At 45.1% G+C, this 15551-nt stretch overlaps 1 protein-coding gene and 1 pseudogene across 2 annotated transcripts in view; both read left to right on the top strand.

Moving 5' to 3' along the window:
* The window catches only part of LOC308164114 (NLR family CARD domain-containing protein 3-like), a 141191-nt pseudogene that overhangs the window by 94147 nt on the left and 31493 nt on the right, over positions 1 to 15551 (top strand). The window lies entirely within an intron of this gene.
* Positions 1187 to 15551, top strand: part of LOC308163483 (EF-hand calcium-binding domain-containing protein 4B-like) — a gene marked incomplete at both ends in the record, with an annotated part of 26927 nt that continues 12562 nt past the window's right edge. Inside the window, 6 exons of the mRNA XM_080537665.1 lie at positions 1187 to 1363; positions 2239 to 2254; positions 2700 to 2898; positions 3704 to 3850; positions 5885 to 5975; positions 6760 to 6855. Of these exons, the coding sequence (XP_080393791.1) occupies positions 1187 to 1363; positions 2239 to 2254; positions 2700 to 2898; positions 3704 to 3850; positions 5885 to 5975; positions 6760 to 6855 (726 nt within the window). The remainder of the gene's footprint in view (positions 1364 to 2238; positions 2255 to 2699; positions 2899 to 3703; positions 3851 to 5884; positions 5976 to 6759; positions 6856 to 15551) is intronic.

Here is a 15551-nt window from a genome sequence, read left to right as displayed (position 1 = left end):
ACTTGTTTTTTCCCCCACAACTTTGTTTATGTTTCCATGACAATACAACATCTGCAGTAGGTCAAACTGTACATATATACGCTAGACATATATGTAGTCAAAATAGAAGTCTGTTTGTAGCCTATGGACTTTTTTTTTTTACCGTGAAATTGTCCCGGTACAAAGAGGAACACATTCGGTTATGGTAGTGTCATAAGTCATACTGCAGTCATACTTGGGCCACAACTAGGCCCAAACGTACATTGAATATGAGAGACATAAGTCAGGTTAGACTTGTTTATTCCTATGTGAAAACTCTAAACAGCCAATGTATTGATAATGTGATGCCATGACATAACCTGCATGTCTTAGTAGGTAATTGATATACAGTATTTGGTGCAGTCAACCCTTACAGAGCATCTTGTTCTTTTTCTACTACTATGATTTACACATGACATTTGTTCAAGATTGATAGAGATCATTGCTCACTCCCACTCACTCTGTCACCACAGCAAAGAAGTTAGCAGCTCTGGCTGCAGAAACCACTTCCTCTTAAGTTGTTGTGGTGAACTGTGTGACATTGCTCTACCTACGATGCAGTCAGCAATGTAGTCCTTGACTAAGACTAAGATTACAAATAGACTGATAGCAGCATCACAGGATGTTACTCTCTTGACCACAGTGGACCTTTGTGTTCATTTGAAAGAGATCACAACTAGAAATATAGCTAGTGTTAGTCAGTGATCATCAGTAACTTAGAGAGAGATGCAGTAGTAGCCTATGTTATTTGGACGCACTGGCTATTTGGAAACATGCTACTGGCATATAATAGCCGACATCTCTACGGTTTCAGTCATGGGTTGTGTACAACTAGAGGTATTAAGATAAGCCTTGGATGTTTACTTGCCACTCTAAGTTGTAAGTACAAAGCTTAAGAGAAGGGGAAATAGCCTATACCCCCTTGGGAACTATACCCCCGTGGGAACGCGCCAACCGAATGTCCAACAAACACATTCTTCTTTGTCTCTCTTTCTTAGAGGAACCTCCCAATAACAACCAGTTACCTGTGACTGAGGCGTGTGTAGCCCCCAAACCCCTGAACCTGAACAGTCCCTGTTGGTGCCATCTTCTCTGACACCGGCTTCTTTTGGTTATGACCCCAGCGGGCCTAGCCGAGGGACCGTTGGGCCAGTGAGACTTTTTGGCCATGTCCGATTCCACCTTATTTCGGGCCACCCGAGTGAACTGCAGCGTGTCCGACATGGAGGAGAAGAGACGGGCAGAGCTCCGAGGCGGGGCAGACGCCATGCTGGACAAGACCAAGGAGTTCTTCCAGACCTGCGACGTGGAGGGCAAAGGCTACATCACGCGCACGGATATGAGGGTGAGCTGAAGGGAGGATGGGCTGGCCTGTCGGTCCAGACCTGGATGTCCTTTAAGCCCACCCCTAATGGTTGCAGGGTTCCCACGGGTCCTTGAAATCCTTGAAAGTTTGTGAATTTGAGAAATTTGGAAAATCAAGGTCTTAAAAGTTTTTGAAAATAGACATGGGTCATTGAAAGTGCTTGAATTCCCCCCCCCCCCCCCCTCTCTCTCTCTCTCTCTCTCTCTCTCTCTCTCTCTCTCTCTCTCTCTCTCTCTCTCTCTCTCTCTCTCTCTCTCTCTCTCTAAAAGATAATCTATATTCAAAGCTAGTCAACTAGTAAATACGTCTCTGTATTGCTTAACTTTACACATATTTCACAATATATTGTTTTGCTGTGCTGTGGTAGAGAAGGCAAGAGACCATCTAGTGTTCACACAAGCCTACTCTTTGTTGTCTGTGAGTGGATAGTTCCTATTATATAAATTCTCATCTAGATCAGTCTCAAAATATGCCGTGTTGGGTCCTTGAATTTGAGGGAATTGAGTCTTGAAAGTCCTTGAAAGGTGCTTGAATTTGATGTTTCAGAAGGTGTGGGAACCCTGTGGTTGGAGTTGGCTAAAGCCCATATCTGGGATCAGGGTGGGAGGGATCGGTGGTGGTAGACTTTTAGTGTATTGATGATAATTGCTGCGAGGGCAGTATGATTTTAGATACTGTACGTATGTCAAGGTTACGTTAGTTACACGTTATTTTATTTGTGCTCTTTAGCCCCCTCCCCTCCCCTCTCTTTCTCTCACTCCCTCCTGCACAACTCCAGTAAAGCTGTGCAGGATCATGTGACCTGTAGGATGTATCTCTGCTTCCATTCCCTGTCTCCTCCACCTCCTTCACAGCGAATGAAAATAGAAAGTAAAGGCTTTGGTAGCTTTGGGCTTTGGGGCGGCTGTGGTGCAGGAGGTAGAGCCGCCGTCTAATGATCGCGAGGTTGGCAGATCGGCGGTTCAAGCCCCGGCTGGCCACATGTCGAGGTGTCCTTGGGCAAGACACTGAACCCCAAATTGCTCCCAGTGAGCGGGCCGGCGCCTTGCCGTCATTGGTGTGTGAATGTGTGTGTGAATGGGTGAATGAGAGGCCGTTGTAAAGCGCTTTGGATAAAGGCGCTATATAAGTGCAGTCTGTTTACCATTTACCAGGCTTGAGCAATAACGTTACATTTTCGACATTACTGTCATACACTCATACAGTACCTGTGCTACTCAATAAAACTACTCAACGGTATGTCTCAATGTTTGGTAATGTTCTTCCTGTCCAGGCCTTCTCTAACCACTTCCTTTTGTTGGGGGCGTGTCCTCAGGTCAGTTCCTGCACGGCCGGAGGATCTCAGTGGCTGACGAGCTAAGCCCCGCCCCCTCCCCCACACCCACACAGAAGGTTCCAGAAGCCCTCTACCAAAGCCAATGGGAGGAGAGACTGACGGGGGGTGAGGAGGATGATGAGGAGAGACACTTCTCTATGCTGCTGGACAGTCTGGGCGCCAGCAACGTCTTTGAGGAGTAAGTCCACTGTACTTTCATCAGAATTCGTGAGCTCAGAATTATAAGGTTCTGTCTCCGTTTAGGGTAGTTCAGAGCTATTGAGCGTCACAGTTTTTACATTCCATTATGTTCTGTGAGATGGAACCTTTGTATTTTATGAATTACTAACTCCAAAATGTCAACATTTTAAAAATAACACCACACAGGCATTAATAAACACCTAATAATCAGATTATGTAAAAAAACTAAATTTTGACAAAAATGGAGAACCTTATAATTCTAACGTCACGATATCGTACTGACATGTAGTCCCAAACATCTTCTGATGTACAGATTCCAAATGTGCGTATCACATAAGCATTTTACGAGGGTCGTTTCAGGAATTCCAAAGTGTAGAAATCACAAAGAGAAAAGAGAATACAGGCATCACTCGGCTGGGTGTGTGCAGACGCAACCTGCAGCTGTGTGGACCAACTCCAGTAAAGCTGTGCAGGATCATGTGACCTGTAGGATGTGTCTCAGCATCCATTCCCTGTCTCCTCCACCTCCTTCCCAGTGTTGTGGAATGGCTGCATAGTTTTAATCTGCTCTCTCTCTCTCTCCCTTCTTTCTCTCTCCCCTCTCTCTCTCCCCTTTTTCTCTCTCTCTCCCTCTCTCTCTCTCTCTGTCTCTGTCTCTGTCTCTCTCTCTCTCTCTCTCTCTCCCTCTGTCTGTCTCTCTCTCTGTCTCTCTCGCCTCTTTCTCTCTCTCCCTCCCTCCCTCCCTCCCCCTCCCTCCCTCCCTCCCGCCCCCTCCCCCCCTCCCCCCTCCCTCCCTCCTCCAGCCCAGGGGAGGTACGCAGCCTGTGGGCGCAGCTCCGTAAGGATGAGCCCCACCTGCTGTCCAACTTTGAGGAGTTCCTGGCCAGGGTCACCGACCAGATCAAAGAGGCCACCCGGGAGAGGAGGGAGATGGAGAGCGCCCTCCATAGGTAGGAGGACTCAAATGTTTTCCAAAGAAATAATACTTATAGTACCATGATTTGGATCGACTGCAATTCAAGTTTTCCTTTTCCTTGTAATTGAGCCTTTCAAACCCGGGCCGTCATCTAATGTTATTTTACAACCGGGAAGTTGAAATCACTGAGCAGTAGGAATTCTATGCGTTGCACGTATGAACACATGCACATTAATAATAATAATGATAATAATAATAGCTTTAATTTATATAGCGCCTTTCAAAAACCCAAGGACGCTTTACTGGGAATGAAACGGACAGACAAAACAGAAAACAACAAAGCAAAAACTGAACCAATGACTAGGGGCCAAAGGCCTTGGAGAACAGATGTGTTTTGAGGGCTAGTTTGAAGGAGTCCAGGGTAGGGGGGGGGGGCGTTGCGGATCGCTATGGGGAGGGAGTTCCAGAGGGTAGGTGCAGCCACGCTGAAGGCTCTGTCCCCAAAGGTCCGTAGGTTGGTGCGGGGGGGGGGGATAGCAGGCCCATGTCTACGGACCGCAGGTCATTGATGCACCATGCAGATTTCAGTTCTTCCCGTCGTTCGTTGTGTGCGGAGCCTGCGGCTGACATGTGCCGGCGGGTGTGTTTACATTAGGCCTCGCGCTGCGGCCGTGGTGGTCAGTCTGCCTGCCAGACGCGTGTGGGTGTTCCTCTAAGTCTCAATAGAATGCTGCTCCCCTGATCCCTTTCAAATGACTTCTAATCTGAGGGGATAATATAACCGTTAGCAATCTGACAGCTTTTAAGTCTTAAAGAGTATCGATGGGAATGTTAAAGGAATGCAAATGGCATTAGCATGTTTCTGAATGAAAAGACCACTTTGTACTGTGTGTGTGTGTGCGTGTGTGTGTGTGTGTGTGTGTGTGTGTGTGTGCGTGCGCGTCCGTCTGCTGTTTGTAGATGGAAAAACACGGCTGTAAACAGTATAAAACTAGAAACCCGGTCGCTAAAGCCCAATGCACACGGCCCCGATTTTGTCGCACCGCCGACCATTCGATTCTCAATTCTTTGAATTATTTCAATTGGTGTGAATGGAGAATCGAATGTTGTCGTGCGATAAAATCGCATCGCACGCCGTAGCATTGTCTCATTCAAAACAATGGAATCGAATTCGGCGGTGCGACAAAATCGGGGCCGTGTGCATTGGGCTTAACAGTCGTTTGACAACAAAGTTTGCACCGCAAAGATGGATATATTATTTTCACAAATAACATTCAAGTAAAATTATGAATGGTCGTCAGAAGAGGACGAAGGGAAGGAAAGTCTAGATACTTCAGTGCAAAGGTCCAGGTGTAGTAAGTAGCAAGCTGTGCAGGAAAAAGTTTGTTTTCCGGTTGCTTGGCAACAGTCAAGTTCAAGAGCAAGAGTTCAGTTGGCGGAACTATTTGTGTTGGCAGAGCCAAATAAATTATTAAACAAACAAACAAATCGTTTGTCGGTTATTACTGTTAAAAATGCCGCTTGTAGAACTGTTGTATAAAATCAATATCACACTCAGGGTTGTGCTGTTATACTAAATATCAGCACTGCTGTGATTATCTGTGGTACTTGGCCTGCGGCCCTGTGATATTCAGTAGAACAGCACTCCCTCTCGTGTGATGTTGCTCATATCCCTTGTAGCACTTCCACACAGAATCTTTCTAGCAGAGGGAGAGGGAGAGAGAAAGAGAGAATGAGAGAGAAAGAGAGAGAGAGAGAGAGAGAGAGAGAGAGAGAGAGAGAGAGAGAGAGAGAGAGAGAGAGAGAGAGAGAGAGAGAGAGAGAGAGAGAGAAAGAAAGAGAGAGAGAGAGAGAGAGAGAAAGAGAGAAAGAGAGAGAGAGAGAGACCGGTTTAAAACTATGCAGCCATACGTATATATATATATATATATATATCTCCAGGGGGCAGGGGGTGCCCCGTTATGAAACTGTGGCGGGACAAATGAGACAGTGGCGGGCCACCACAGCCTAGCTAAACACTGTTCCTAGTTTGTTATTTCCTGTATTTGATCCATTATCCCCTCTGTAGGAAAGCAGCTACGCACGACAGTGAGATCCAACGCCTGTACGAGGAGATGGAGCTACAGATCAAAAACGAGAAGGAGAGGGTTCACCACAAGGTATCCCTACTGGGTCACTTTGTGACGTTAGAATTGTAAGGTTCTATCTCCATTTTGTCAAAATTGAGTTTTTTACATAATCTGATCCATTAGGTGTTTATTAATGCCTGTGTGGTGTTATTTTTAAAATGTTGGCATTTTTGAGTTAGTAATTCATAAAATACAAAGGTTCCATCTCACAAAACATAATGGAATGTAAAGACTTTGACGCTCAATATCTCTGTACTACCCGAAACGGAGATATAACCTTATAATTCTAAGATCACGCAGTGGCTATAACCCCGAGCCATCCCTCAACCCCTCAACCCAGTCAGGCTGATTTGTATTCACCTCAAAACGACACACGTCCAACCCTTGCTGTACCATCAAAAACATCTCTTTTATTTTACATTTACATTTACATTTTTGGGCCTTTAGCAGACGCCTTTATCCAAAGCGACTTACAATGAATACATTTGACTAAGTAAGTGAATCATCTATCCACCAGTCATAGCAGGAAAAAGAAATCTATGCTCAGGCCAGGGGCCATTGGCAGTCGTAGTGCTAGAAGAAGGAAGAATTGAATTGAATGCATTTATTTATTTATTTTGACAGTAGAGGGCAAGTAGATGTCTTAGGAGGTGACAGTTAAGGTGTAGCCTGAACAGATGGAGGTCTTCAGTCTACGGCGGAAGATAGGGGAGGGATTCTGCAGGCTCTACATTCTGTCTCATGCATACTGCACCCCCATTCTCAGTTGACCCCTGACCTTTCTGTCTGTACCCCGCTCCTCTGCTTCCCTCAGGACTCAGAGCGTCTCCAGTCCCGCAGTCAGGACCTGGAACACCAGCTGTCCAGTAAGGAGAGAGAGATGGACCAGCTCTTCCAGAAACAGAGAAGGGTGAGTGTTGCGGTGCTTTGTGGGTCTTGTAGTCTTTCTATCCTGTCATACTTGGGCCAGCACACATACCCACATGCACACCTGTTGGGGGTAGTGGTGGTCTAGTGGATAGTGGGTTGGACTGGTGATCGATCGGAAGGTTGTGAGTTCAAATCCCGCCTGAAAGCACACCACCACTAGTGTGTCCTTGAGTAAGGCACTTAGCCCTCAGTTACTCCAGGGGGGAAAGTCCCTGTAATTCGTAATTGTAAGTCGCTTTGGATTAAAAGCGTCTGCTAAATGGTGAATACACCTAACCAACTGCTTACTTACACACCTACTAAGTGTAGAGTAAATTCTAGATTCCTGAACAAGTCAAACCATTTTCATACCTTGCTGCAGTAAGGTAAATGTGACGACACACGTTTCAAGGTGAACCTACATAACAGTGCTGTATCGTACCAAGTTCATAAGCACCCGATACACCCAGTACAATGAACTACATTTCCCAAAGGCCCCAGGCGGTAAAACTGCATCCGCTCTGCACTTTTGCAATATTGAAATATTGAAATACAACTGTGAACATTTCAAACCTGCAAACTGCGACACTTTAAATGAATGTGCAATAATACCATGTGCAATATGACAACCCTTGTGTACATAAGGTTCAGAGATAGGAAATGTTAGGATATTTATAGCATAGCATAGAGTACAGCACAGTGTTGTATTTGTATAGTATAGTAGTATAGTATAGTGGATAGTGTATATATCATAAATCAAATTCAAATCAAATTTTATTTGTATAGCGCATTTCTTACAAGATGCAACTCAATGCGCTTCACACAATGAAAATGTTCAGTCAATCAGTCAATCAATCAATCAATACTGACAGAGCCGCGAGCAGGCAAAAGTAAAAAACCTGTATACTATGTAGCCAGGAAAAAATTCCCTTGCAGCCCTCTACCAATAGAGCGACTACTAGCCAGTTTGCTTACCAGTACCCAGCGGTCCCCCAGGGGAGGCCAGGACCACCGGCACAAAGCAAGCAAGCAAGGGCAAAAACCTGTACACCATGTATCCAGGAAAAATTCCTTGCATATTATCGGCGTACACACTGTCCATAAATTTTGTGTTATATTTGCATCGTTCTGCATCCAGTATGGTCACAGGTCCTGCCAAAAGAGAAACTTAAGCACAGTTATAATGCAACAACACAATAGAGACAGTAAGGATGACAGCAATACAACCTGATGGTGGTCCTGGTACACTCTTGTACCGGTTCCAGTACTGCTCTAGGTGCTATTTGGAGCTGACAGTGCCTCATCAGCACCCGGGTCCATTTTCCTGTCAATACAAATCTCAAAAACACGAGTATGGTGTAATGGCCTAGTGATCCTAGTTCTATAATGTCCAATGTCTCCCTTAGTATCAAAAGGCGACATTGAATAAGTAGGTTTTGAGGTCACGCTTAAAAATGTCCTGAGTTTTAGACAACCTCAGGCCCTCAGGTAGGGTGTTCCACAATCTAGGAGCATATATGCTAAAAGCTGATCCTCCAAATCTCTTTGTCCTAGCCTCTGGCACTATTAAAAGTTCCGTGCCACTAGACCGTAAGGGTCTAGCTGGTGTGTATCTTATGAGCATGTCCACCATGTAATTGGGTGCATCACAGTGAAGTGATTTATAAACTAGTAAAAGGATCTTGAAGTCTATTCTATGACTGACAGGGAGCCAGTGTAGTGATCTCAAGACAGGTGTGATGTGCGCTCTCCGTTTGGTCCTAGTAAGGACACGAGCAGCAGCATTTTGAACCATTTGTAGTCTATTTATCATTTTTTTGGGGAGACCTGTCAGGAGAGCATTACAGTAATCTAGCCTACTAGTAACAAACGCATGCATTAATTTTTCAGTGTCTGCCTGGGAGAGAAATGATTGTACCTTAGTGATGTTTCTTAGATGGTAGAAGGATGTTTTAATAGTGTTATTTATATGAGTTTCAAAATTTAGATCTGGGTCAATTATGACACCAAGATTCCTGGCCTGACACTTAGTGTTAAGAGCTAGTGTTTTCAAGTGTGCAGATAATTTCTCTCTCCCAGTTTTCTCGCCAATGATCAATACCTCTGTTTTTTCTTGATTGAGTTGGAGAAAGTTTTGTGTCATCCAAATATTAATATCGGCAATACAGTCTATCAGGTGGTCGATCATCTTGTAGTCGTTGGGAGTTACTGAGATATAAAGCTGAGTGTCGTCAGCATAGCTGTGGTAGTTAACGCTATGCTTCTTGATAACAGAACTGAGGGGTAGCATGTATAGGCTAAAAAGCAACGGTCCTAAAATGGACCCCTGGGGAACTCCACAGGTTGTGCTATAATTTTTTGACTTATGGTCACCAAGGGCTAAAAAGTAGTCACGGTCAGCCAGGTAAGTCCTGAACCAGTTTAAGACCGGACCTGAGAGGCCAACCCAGTTTTCAAGTCTCTCAATAAGTATGGAGTGGTCTACCGTATCAAAGGCTGCACTTAAGTCTAAGAGTACAAGAATCGAGAGTTTTTTCGAGTCTGCATTTATCCTAAGGTCATTAGTTACTTTAAGCAAAGCGGTTTCTGTGCTGTGGTATGATCGGAAACCTGACTGAAGTGGGTCATACCTATTATTTAGGACTAAGAATTCATGAAGCTGTCTATACGCTGCCTTTTCTAAAATTTTGCTTAGAAAAGTAAGATTGGATATTGGTCTACAGTTTTTTGGATCAGAAGGATCTAGGTTACTTTTCTTCAGGGTGGGTCTAACCAGGGCAGTTTTTAGCGCCGCAGGAAATATCCCTTTAAGTAGGGAGTGATTTACAATGCCTAGTATGTCATCAGACACAGATTCAAAAATGTCCTTAAAAAAGGTGGTAGGAATAGGGTCAAGAGGACACGTAGACGGTTTAAGCTGTGACACAATTTTACCTAGTGTTTCCGTACTAATCATGGTGAACATGCTCATATTCATGTTCTGTGGTGGCGGATCTGTGGTGCTACACAAACCTAGTCTTTCCTGAGTAATACACATTCTAATATTTGTTATCTTATCCCTGAAGTGGGCTGCAAATTCCTCGCATTTGGTGACAGAGGCTGCGCCGTCTAGAGTCCTAGGAGCAGGGTTTACAAGGCAATCAATTGTCGAGAACAAGACCCTGGGGTTATTCTTGTTTGTAGATATTATCTTTGAGAAGTGATTTTTCCTAGCATTTCGCATTGCCAAGTTAAAGGCAGATAGATGTTCTTTAAAAGTATTCTGATCAATCTGTAGTTTGCTCTTTCTCCATCTGCGCTCAGCTTTTCTACATGTTCTCTTTAAGAGATTTATTTCACTGTTTCGCCATGGTGCTCTCCTCTTGGCTCCAACCTTTTTTAGTTTGGTAGGTGCCAGGGAGTCTAGGGCCATTTTTACTTTATTGTTAAAGGTAATTACTAAGTCGTTTTCACATAACGTGGGAGTTGTGTGATTACTGTTCATTAAAGCTTTGAAATGTTCAGCCACTGCAGGGGTAAGATAACGTTTTTTAACAACACGTTCAGCATTGCTTTCAGCTTTATGTGTTACAATGGTAAAGAAAATACAGAAATGGTCAGAGAGGGCCAGGTCGCTGATACCTGATATTGAGACCTCAAGACCCTTTGTAATCACAAGATCAAGGGTATGGCCATGATTGTGGGTGGGTTCATTGACATGTTGGACAAAATCCATGGATTCCAAGAGGTCAATAAATTCCCTAGCCCTCAAGTCAGCCTCATTATCAACATGAAAGTTAAAATCACCAGTGATAATAATCCTATCATAGTTGGGATGGATAATGGATAGGAACTCAGAGAAGTCAGGTAGGAAGGTAGGGGCTGGTTTCGGCGGCCTGTATACAGTTACCGTAAGAATAGGTGGTTGGCATGCCATAACTGTGGCATGATATTCAAAGGAGGAGAATATATCAAAGGATATGCTCCTGCAGTTTAGGTTATTTGAAGCTATGGTAGCTGTTCCTCCCCCCTTTTTTCCATTTCTGATTGATTGGAAAAAACTGTAGTTGGGGGGAGATGCCTCAATAAGGGCTGCTGCTCCATTTGTATCTAGCCAGGTTTCTGTGAGTAGCATGCAGTCGAGTTTTCTATCACAAATGAGCTCATTTATGATAAATGTTTTTTTGTTAGATAGGGACCTGATATTCAAAATTGCCATGGAGATGTCATTTTGACACTGGGGCTGACTCGTGGGCATACTTAATGAAATGGGTAATAGATTTCTCAAATTTGCGCCATGTATTGCCTTATTTGTGGTGGAGGGAGTCCGATGGGAGACAATAGTCTGGATGGCATGTTTGGTGTTAGAGGAATGGATCGGACTCATCCCACATCAGCGTTGACAGGGCACCGGCCAATGACATCGGACAGCGAGGTCCATGGACATCGACAGCAGGCGGGCACCATACCTGTTTGGGTGAAATCTATCTCTCGCAAACAGCTCACTACGGTTAAAGAACGTGGTGAAATTGTCTATAAATGGGATTTGCATAAGACAGCAGTATCCCTGTAGCCAAAGGTGAAGACTTCGAATTCTACTGTATTTGGTGTCGCCATACCTGGGACTCGGGAAGGGGCCCGAGATGATGCAGGTCTTACCTGTGCCCCTGACGGTGGCGATGAGGGCTCGGAAGTCGACCTTCAGCTCCTCCGACCTCTCCCGTCCGATGTCGTTGGCACCCACGTGGACGATGACGGAGGTGACCTGGGGGGGGGCATCCTTCACCAGCATCGGGACTGCCATGGCGATGTCCCTCACCTTGGCACCTGGGATGCAGTGGGTTTTGGCCTTCGGGACTACAACATGGCGGACCATGGACGAGCCTATTACAAGCACAGAGGGGGGGGGGGGGGGGGAGAAGAGCGGGTGCGGGGGGGGGAGGAGACGCGAACTGTAGTCTCCTCTGCCGGTGGCGTGATGGACCTGTAGGGGGCCCAGGGTGGGAGAGGGGGAGAGAGGAGAGGGGGGGCGTGTGGTCTCTGGGGCGGGGGCGGGGCCAGGCATGTGGTCTCTGGGGCGGGGGTGGTGACAGGCGTGTGGTCTCTAGGGGCGGGGGCGGGGCCAGGTGTGTGGTCTCTAGGGGCGGGGGCGGGGCCAGGCGTGTGGTCTCTAGGGGCGGGGGCGGGGCCAGGCGTGTGGTCTCTAGGGGCGGGGGGGGGGGCCAGGCGTGTGGTCTCTAGGGGCGGGGGCGGGGCCAGGCGTGTGGTCTCTGGGGGTGGGGGTGCAGGCCCTGGCTCTCTTCGGCTTCGGTGTGGACTGGTGGCTCTGCAGCGCCTCGAAGCTGTTCCGCAGCAGGAGGGCCTCATGGGGGTTGGCGCCAGAGGAGTCGTGGGTACGACTCCTCTTCCTGACGGTGATCCAAGTCTCTGGTGATATAGGGGCAGTGTGAGTTACACCTGGAATTGGGCTTACAGGTGGAGACTTTGATGTTGATATAGCCTTTATTTATGTAAACCAGCTCTTTTCCCCTCTTGTTTTTAGTAATTCTTTTTTTTTTCTCCAAGCACCAGGGGAGCCCCCCCTCCTAAATTTCGTTGTATGGTACCTGTACTGTATTAATGACAATAAAGACCATTCATTCATTCATTCATTCATTCATTCATTGTTTCAACAGTACTGCAGCAAATGTTTTTACTGGCCTGCAGCACAGCATGACATTTTAAGGACCGATACCACACTGTTCCACACTGTCCACAGCCTGACTGTAGAAGCCTCTAGGCACAGAGGGAGGTCGACACAGAGGACTGGGGGAGAAGCGAGCGTTTTTATTGCTGTACACAGCTCAGCACGTCACTGACGTGGCTGGCGGAATTGTATGAGCAAAATAATAAACACAATAAATAATAGCACGCCCTTTCGGGACTCGGTTCGCTCGCTAGCTCAGTACGGTCTCGTTCTCCTCAGCAAGTACTCGCTCTCCTGGCACGTACTCTCTCTCTCCCATTCACTGCCAGGGGGAACAAACACACACAGGTTTAAAAAGACCGGCTGGATGCTGGCTGATTACTGATACCTGTCCGTAAACAGCCCCGACACCCACCTTCCACCTTCCACCGACAGTCTGGCTCCCTCTGCAGGCCAGAACGCGCCATTGCTCCCCACACTGACATAACTCACCTTCTTCCTGTCTGGTGCCGTTCCTGTGTCGGCGTGCGTCTGTCTCTCTGTAGTGTCTGTCTCTCTGTAGTGTAATGTCTGTCTCTCTGTAGTGTAATGTATGTCTCTCTGTAGTGTAATGTGTCTCTCTGTAGTGTAATGTGTCTCTCTGTAGTGTAATGTCCGTCTCTCTGTAGTGTCTGTCTCTCTGTAGTGTAATGTCTGTCTCTCTGTAGTGTAATGTCTGTCTCTCTGTAGTGTAATGTCTGTCTCTCTGTAGTGTAATGTGTCTCTCTGTAGTGTAATGTGTCTCTCTGTAGTGTAATGTCCGTCTCTCTGTAGTGTCTGTCTCTCTGTAGTGTAATGTCTGTCTCTCTGTAGTGTAATGTCTGTCTCTCTGTAGTGTCTGTCTCTCTGTAAGGCAAGGCAAGGCAAGTTTATTTGTATAGCACATTTCATACAACAGGGGCAATTCAAAGTGCTTTACATGCATTATTTAAAAATACAGCAAGAGGAGCATAAGAAAATAAAAATTACAATGAATAAAAGCAAATATAAGAAGTAAATAGATAAAACATTTAAAAAGACAATAGTTAATGGAAAAAAGACATTGATAGAAGTGTTTGTGTTTAATCATAACTGGTGCAAAACATGAAGGTTTTTAGCTTAGATTTAAATATTTTAAGGGTTTGGGCCTGTTTGATTTCTTCAGGGAGTTTGTTCCAGGAGCATGCAGCAGCGTGACTGAAAGCTGCTGCACCGTGTTTTGTTTTTACTCTTGGAATTATTAGCTGATTTGTCTCAGCTGACCTTAGGGACCTTGCGGGAATATAGGGTGGGAGGAGATCTGATATGTATTTTGGTCCAAGACCATTTTGTGATTTGTATGTAATTAGGAGGATTTTGAATTCAATTCTCTGTGAGACTGGTAGCCAGTGCAGGGATCTCAGGATTGGTGTAATGTGTTCAAATTTCTCTCATTCTTGTTATGTTTTTCAGGTGATAGTAGGCTGATTTAGTTATTGAGTTTATGTGGCTGTTGAAGTTTAGATCGGAGTCTAGAATTACACCAAGATTTCTGACCTGTTTTTTACTGTGAAGAGAGAGAGAATCAAGTTTTGCACTGACTTTCGATCTTTTGTCAGGTGCACCGAATACAATTATCTCTGTTTTGTCCTTGTTTAGTTGGAGGAAGTTTTGTGTCATCCAGGCGTTTATTTGCTCAATGCAATTACAGAGATTGTCAATGGGACTATAGTCGTTCGGTGAGAGGGCTATGTAGATTTGAGTGTCATCCGCATAGTTGTGGTAGGCAATTTTGTTCTTTTTTATGATGTGTCCCAATGGAAGCATGTAGAGATTGAATAGAAGGGGGCCAAGGATTGACCCTTGGGGAACCCCACATGTCATTTTAATTTGGTCAGATACAAAGTTGCCAATGGAGACATACAGTAGTAGCTTCTGTCCTGTAGGTAGGATCTAAACCAGTTTAGGGCAGTGCCGAAAGTCCTACCCAGGTTTTTAGTCTATCTATTAGAATGTCATGGTCTACAGTGTCAAAGGCAGCACTAAGATCTAGTAGTACCAAAACTGAGATTCTTCCGGAGTCTGTGTTTACGCGAATGTCATTAAGGACCTTAATAAGGGCCGTTTCAGTGCTATGTAGGGGGCGAAAGCCAGATTGAAAGTCATCAAAGAGATCATTTAGGGTCAAATAATTGCTAAGTTGTTCGTGGGCAACCATTTCAATAATTGTTCCTGTACAGGGAAGGTTTGATATGGGTCTGTAGTTGTTTAGTACAAATGGGTCTAGGCCGTTCTTTTTTAGTAGAGGCTTAATAACTGCAGTTTTCAGGGCTTCAGGGAAGATTCCTGATGAAAGGGAGGTGTTAATTATTTGTATTAGTTCGCCTGCCATGCAGCTAAATATGTTTTTTAAAAAGCTTGTTGGCAGGACATCAAGGGCACAGGTGGATGGTTTAAGACGTGACATGATTTTATCTAGGGTCTTGTAATCAATGGTGTTAAATTGTGACATGGTTGTTATGTCCACCCTATTTGGGGTTGTTAATGGGGACATGTTTTTCATGCCTGACACAGAAGACCTAATGCCTTGTCTAATGGTTTCTATTTTATTGTTAAAAAAGGATGCAAGCTCATTGCATTTACTAGTTGAGTGAAATTCCTGAGCAATGGGTGTTGGGGGATTTGTTAGTCTGTCAACAGTTCTGAAAAGGATGCGGGCATTATTGATGTTATTGTTTATGATCTTAGAGAAAAATGATTGCCTGGCACTTCTTATTTCTAAGTTATAGTTCTGAAGATTCTCTTTAAAGATATCATAGTGGACTTGAAGGTTTGTTTTTCTCCATCTGCGCTCTGCTTTACGACATTCTCTTTTTTGGGTCTTTACGGATGGGGCAGTTCTCCAGGGAGCTTTTTGCTTACCAGAGATGCATTTGGATCTAATGGGTGCAATATCATCAATGGTTTTTGTGATTTTTAAGTTGAAATCGTGTAGAAGGTCATTTACTGAGGTTGGAATATAAGTTTTTTTGGGG

Source organism: Nansenia antarctica (assembly GCF_963989245.1).
Source record: "Nansenia antarctica genome assembly, chromosome: 8".
NCBI lineage: Eukaryota > Metazoa > Chordata > Actinopteri > Argentiniformes > Microstomatidae > Nansenia > Nansenia antarctica.
Note: the sequence above shows the minus strand (reverse complement) of the source record. Positions and strands in the feature narration are given on the sequence as shown.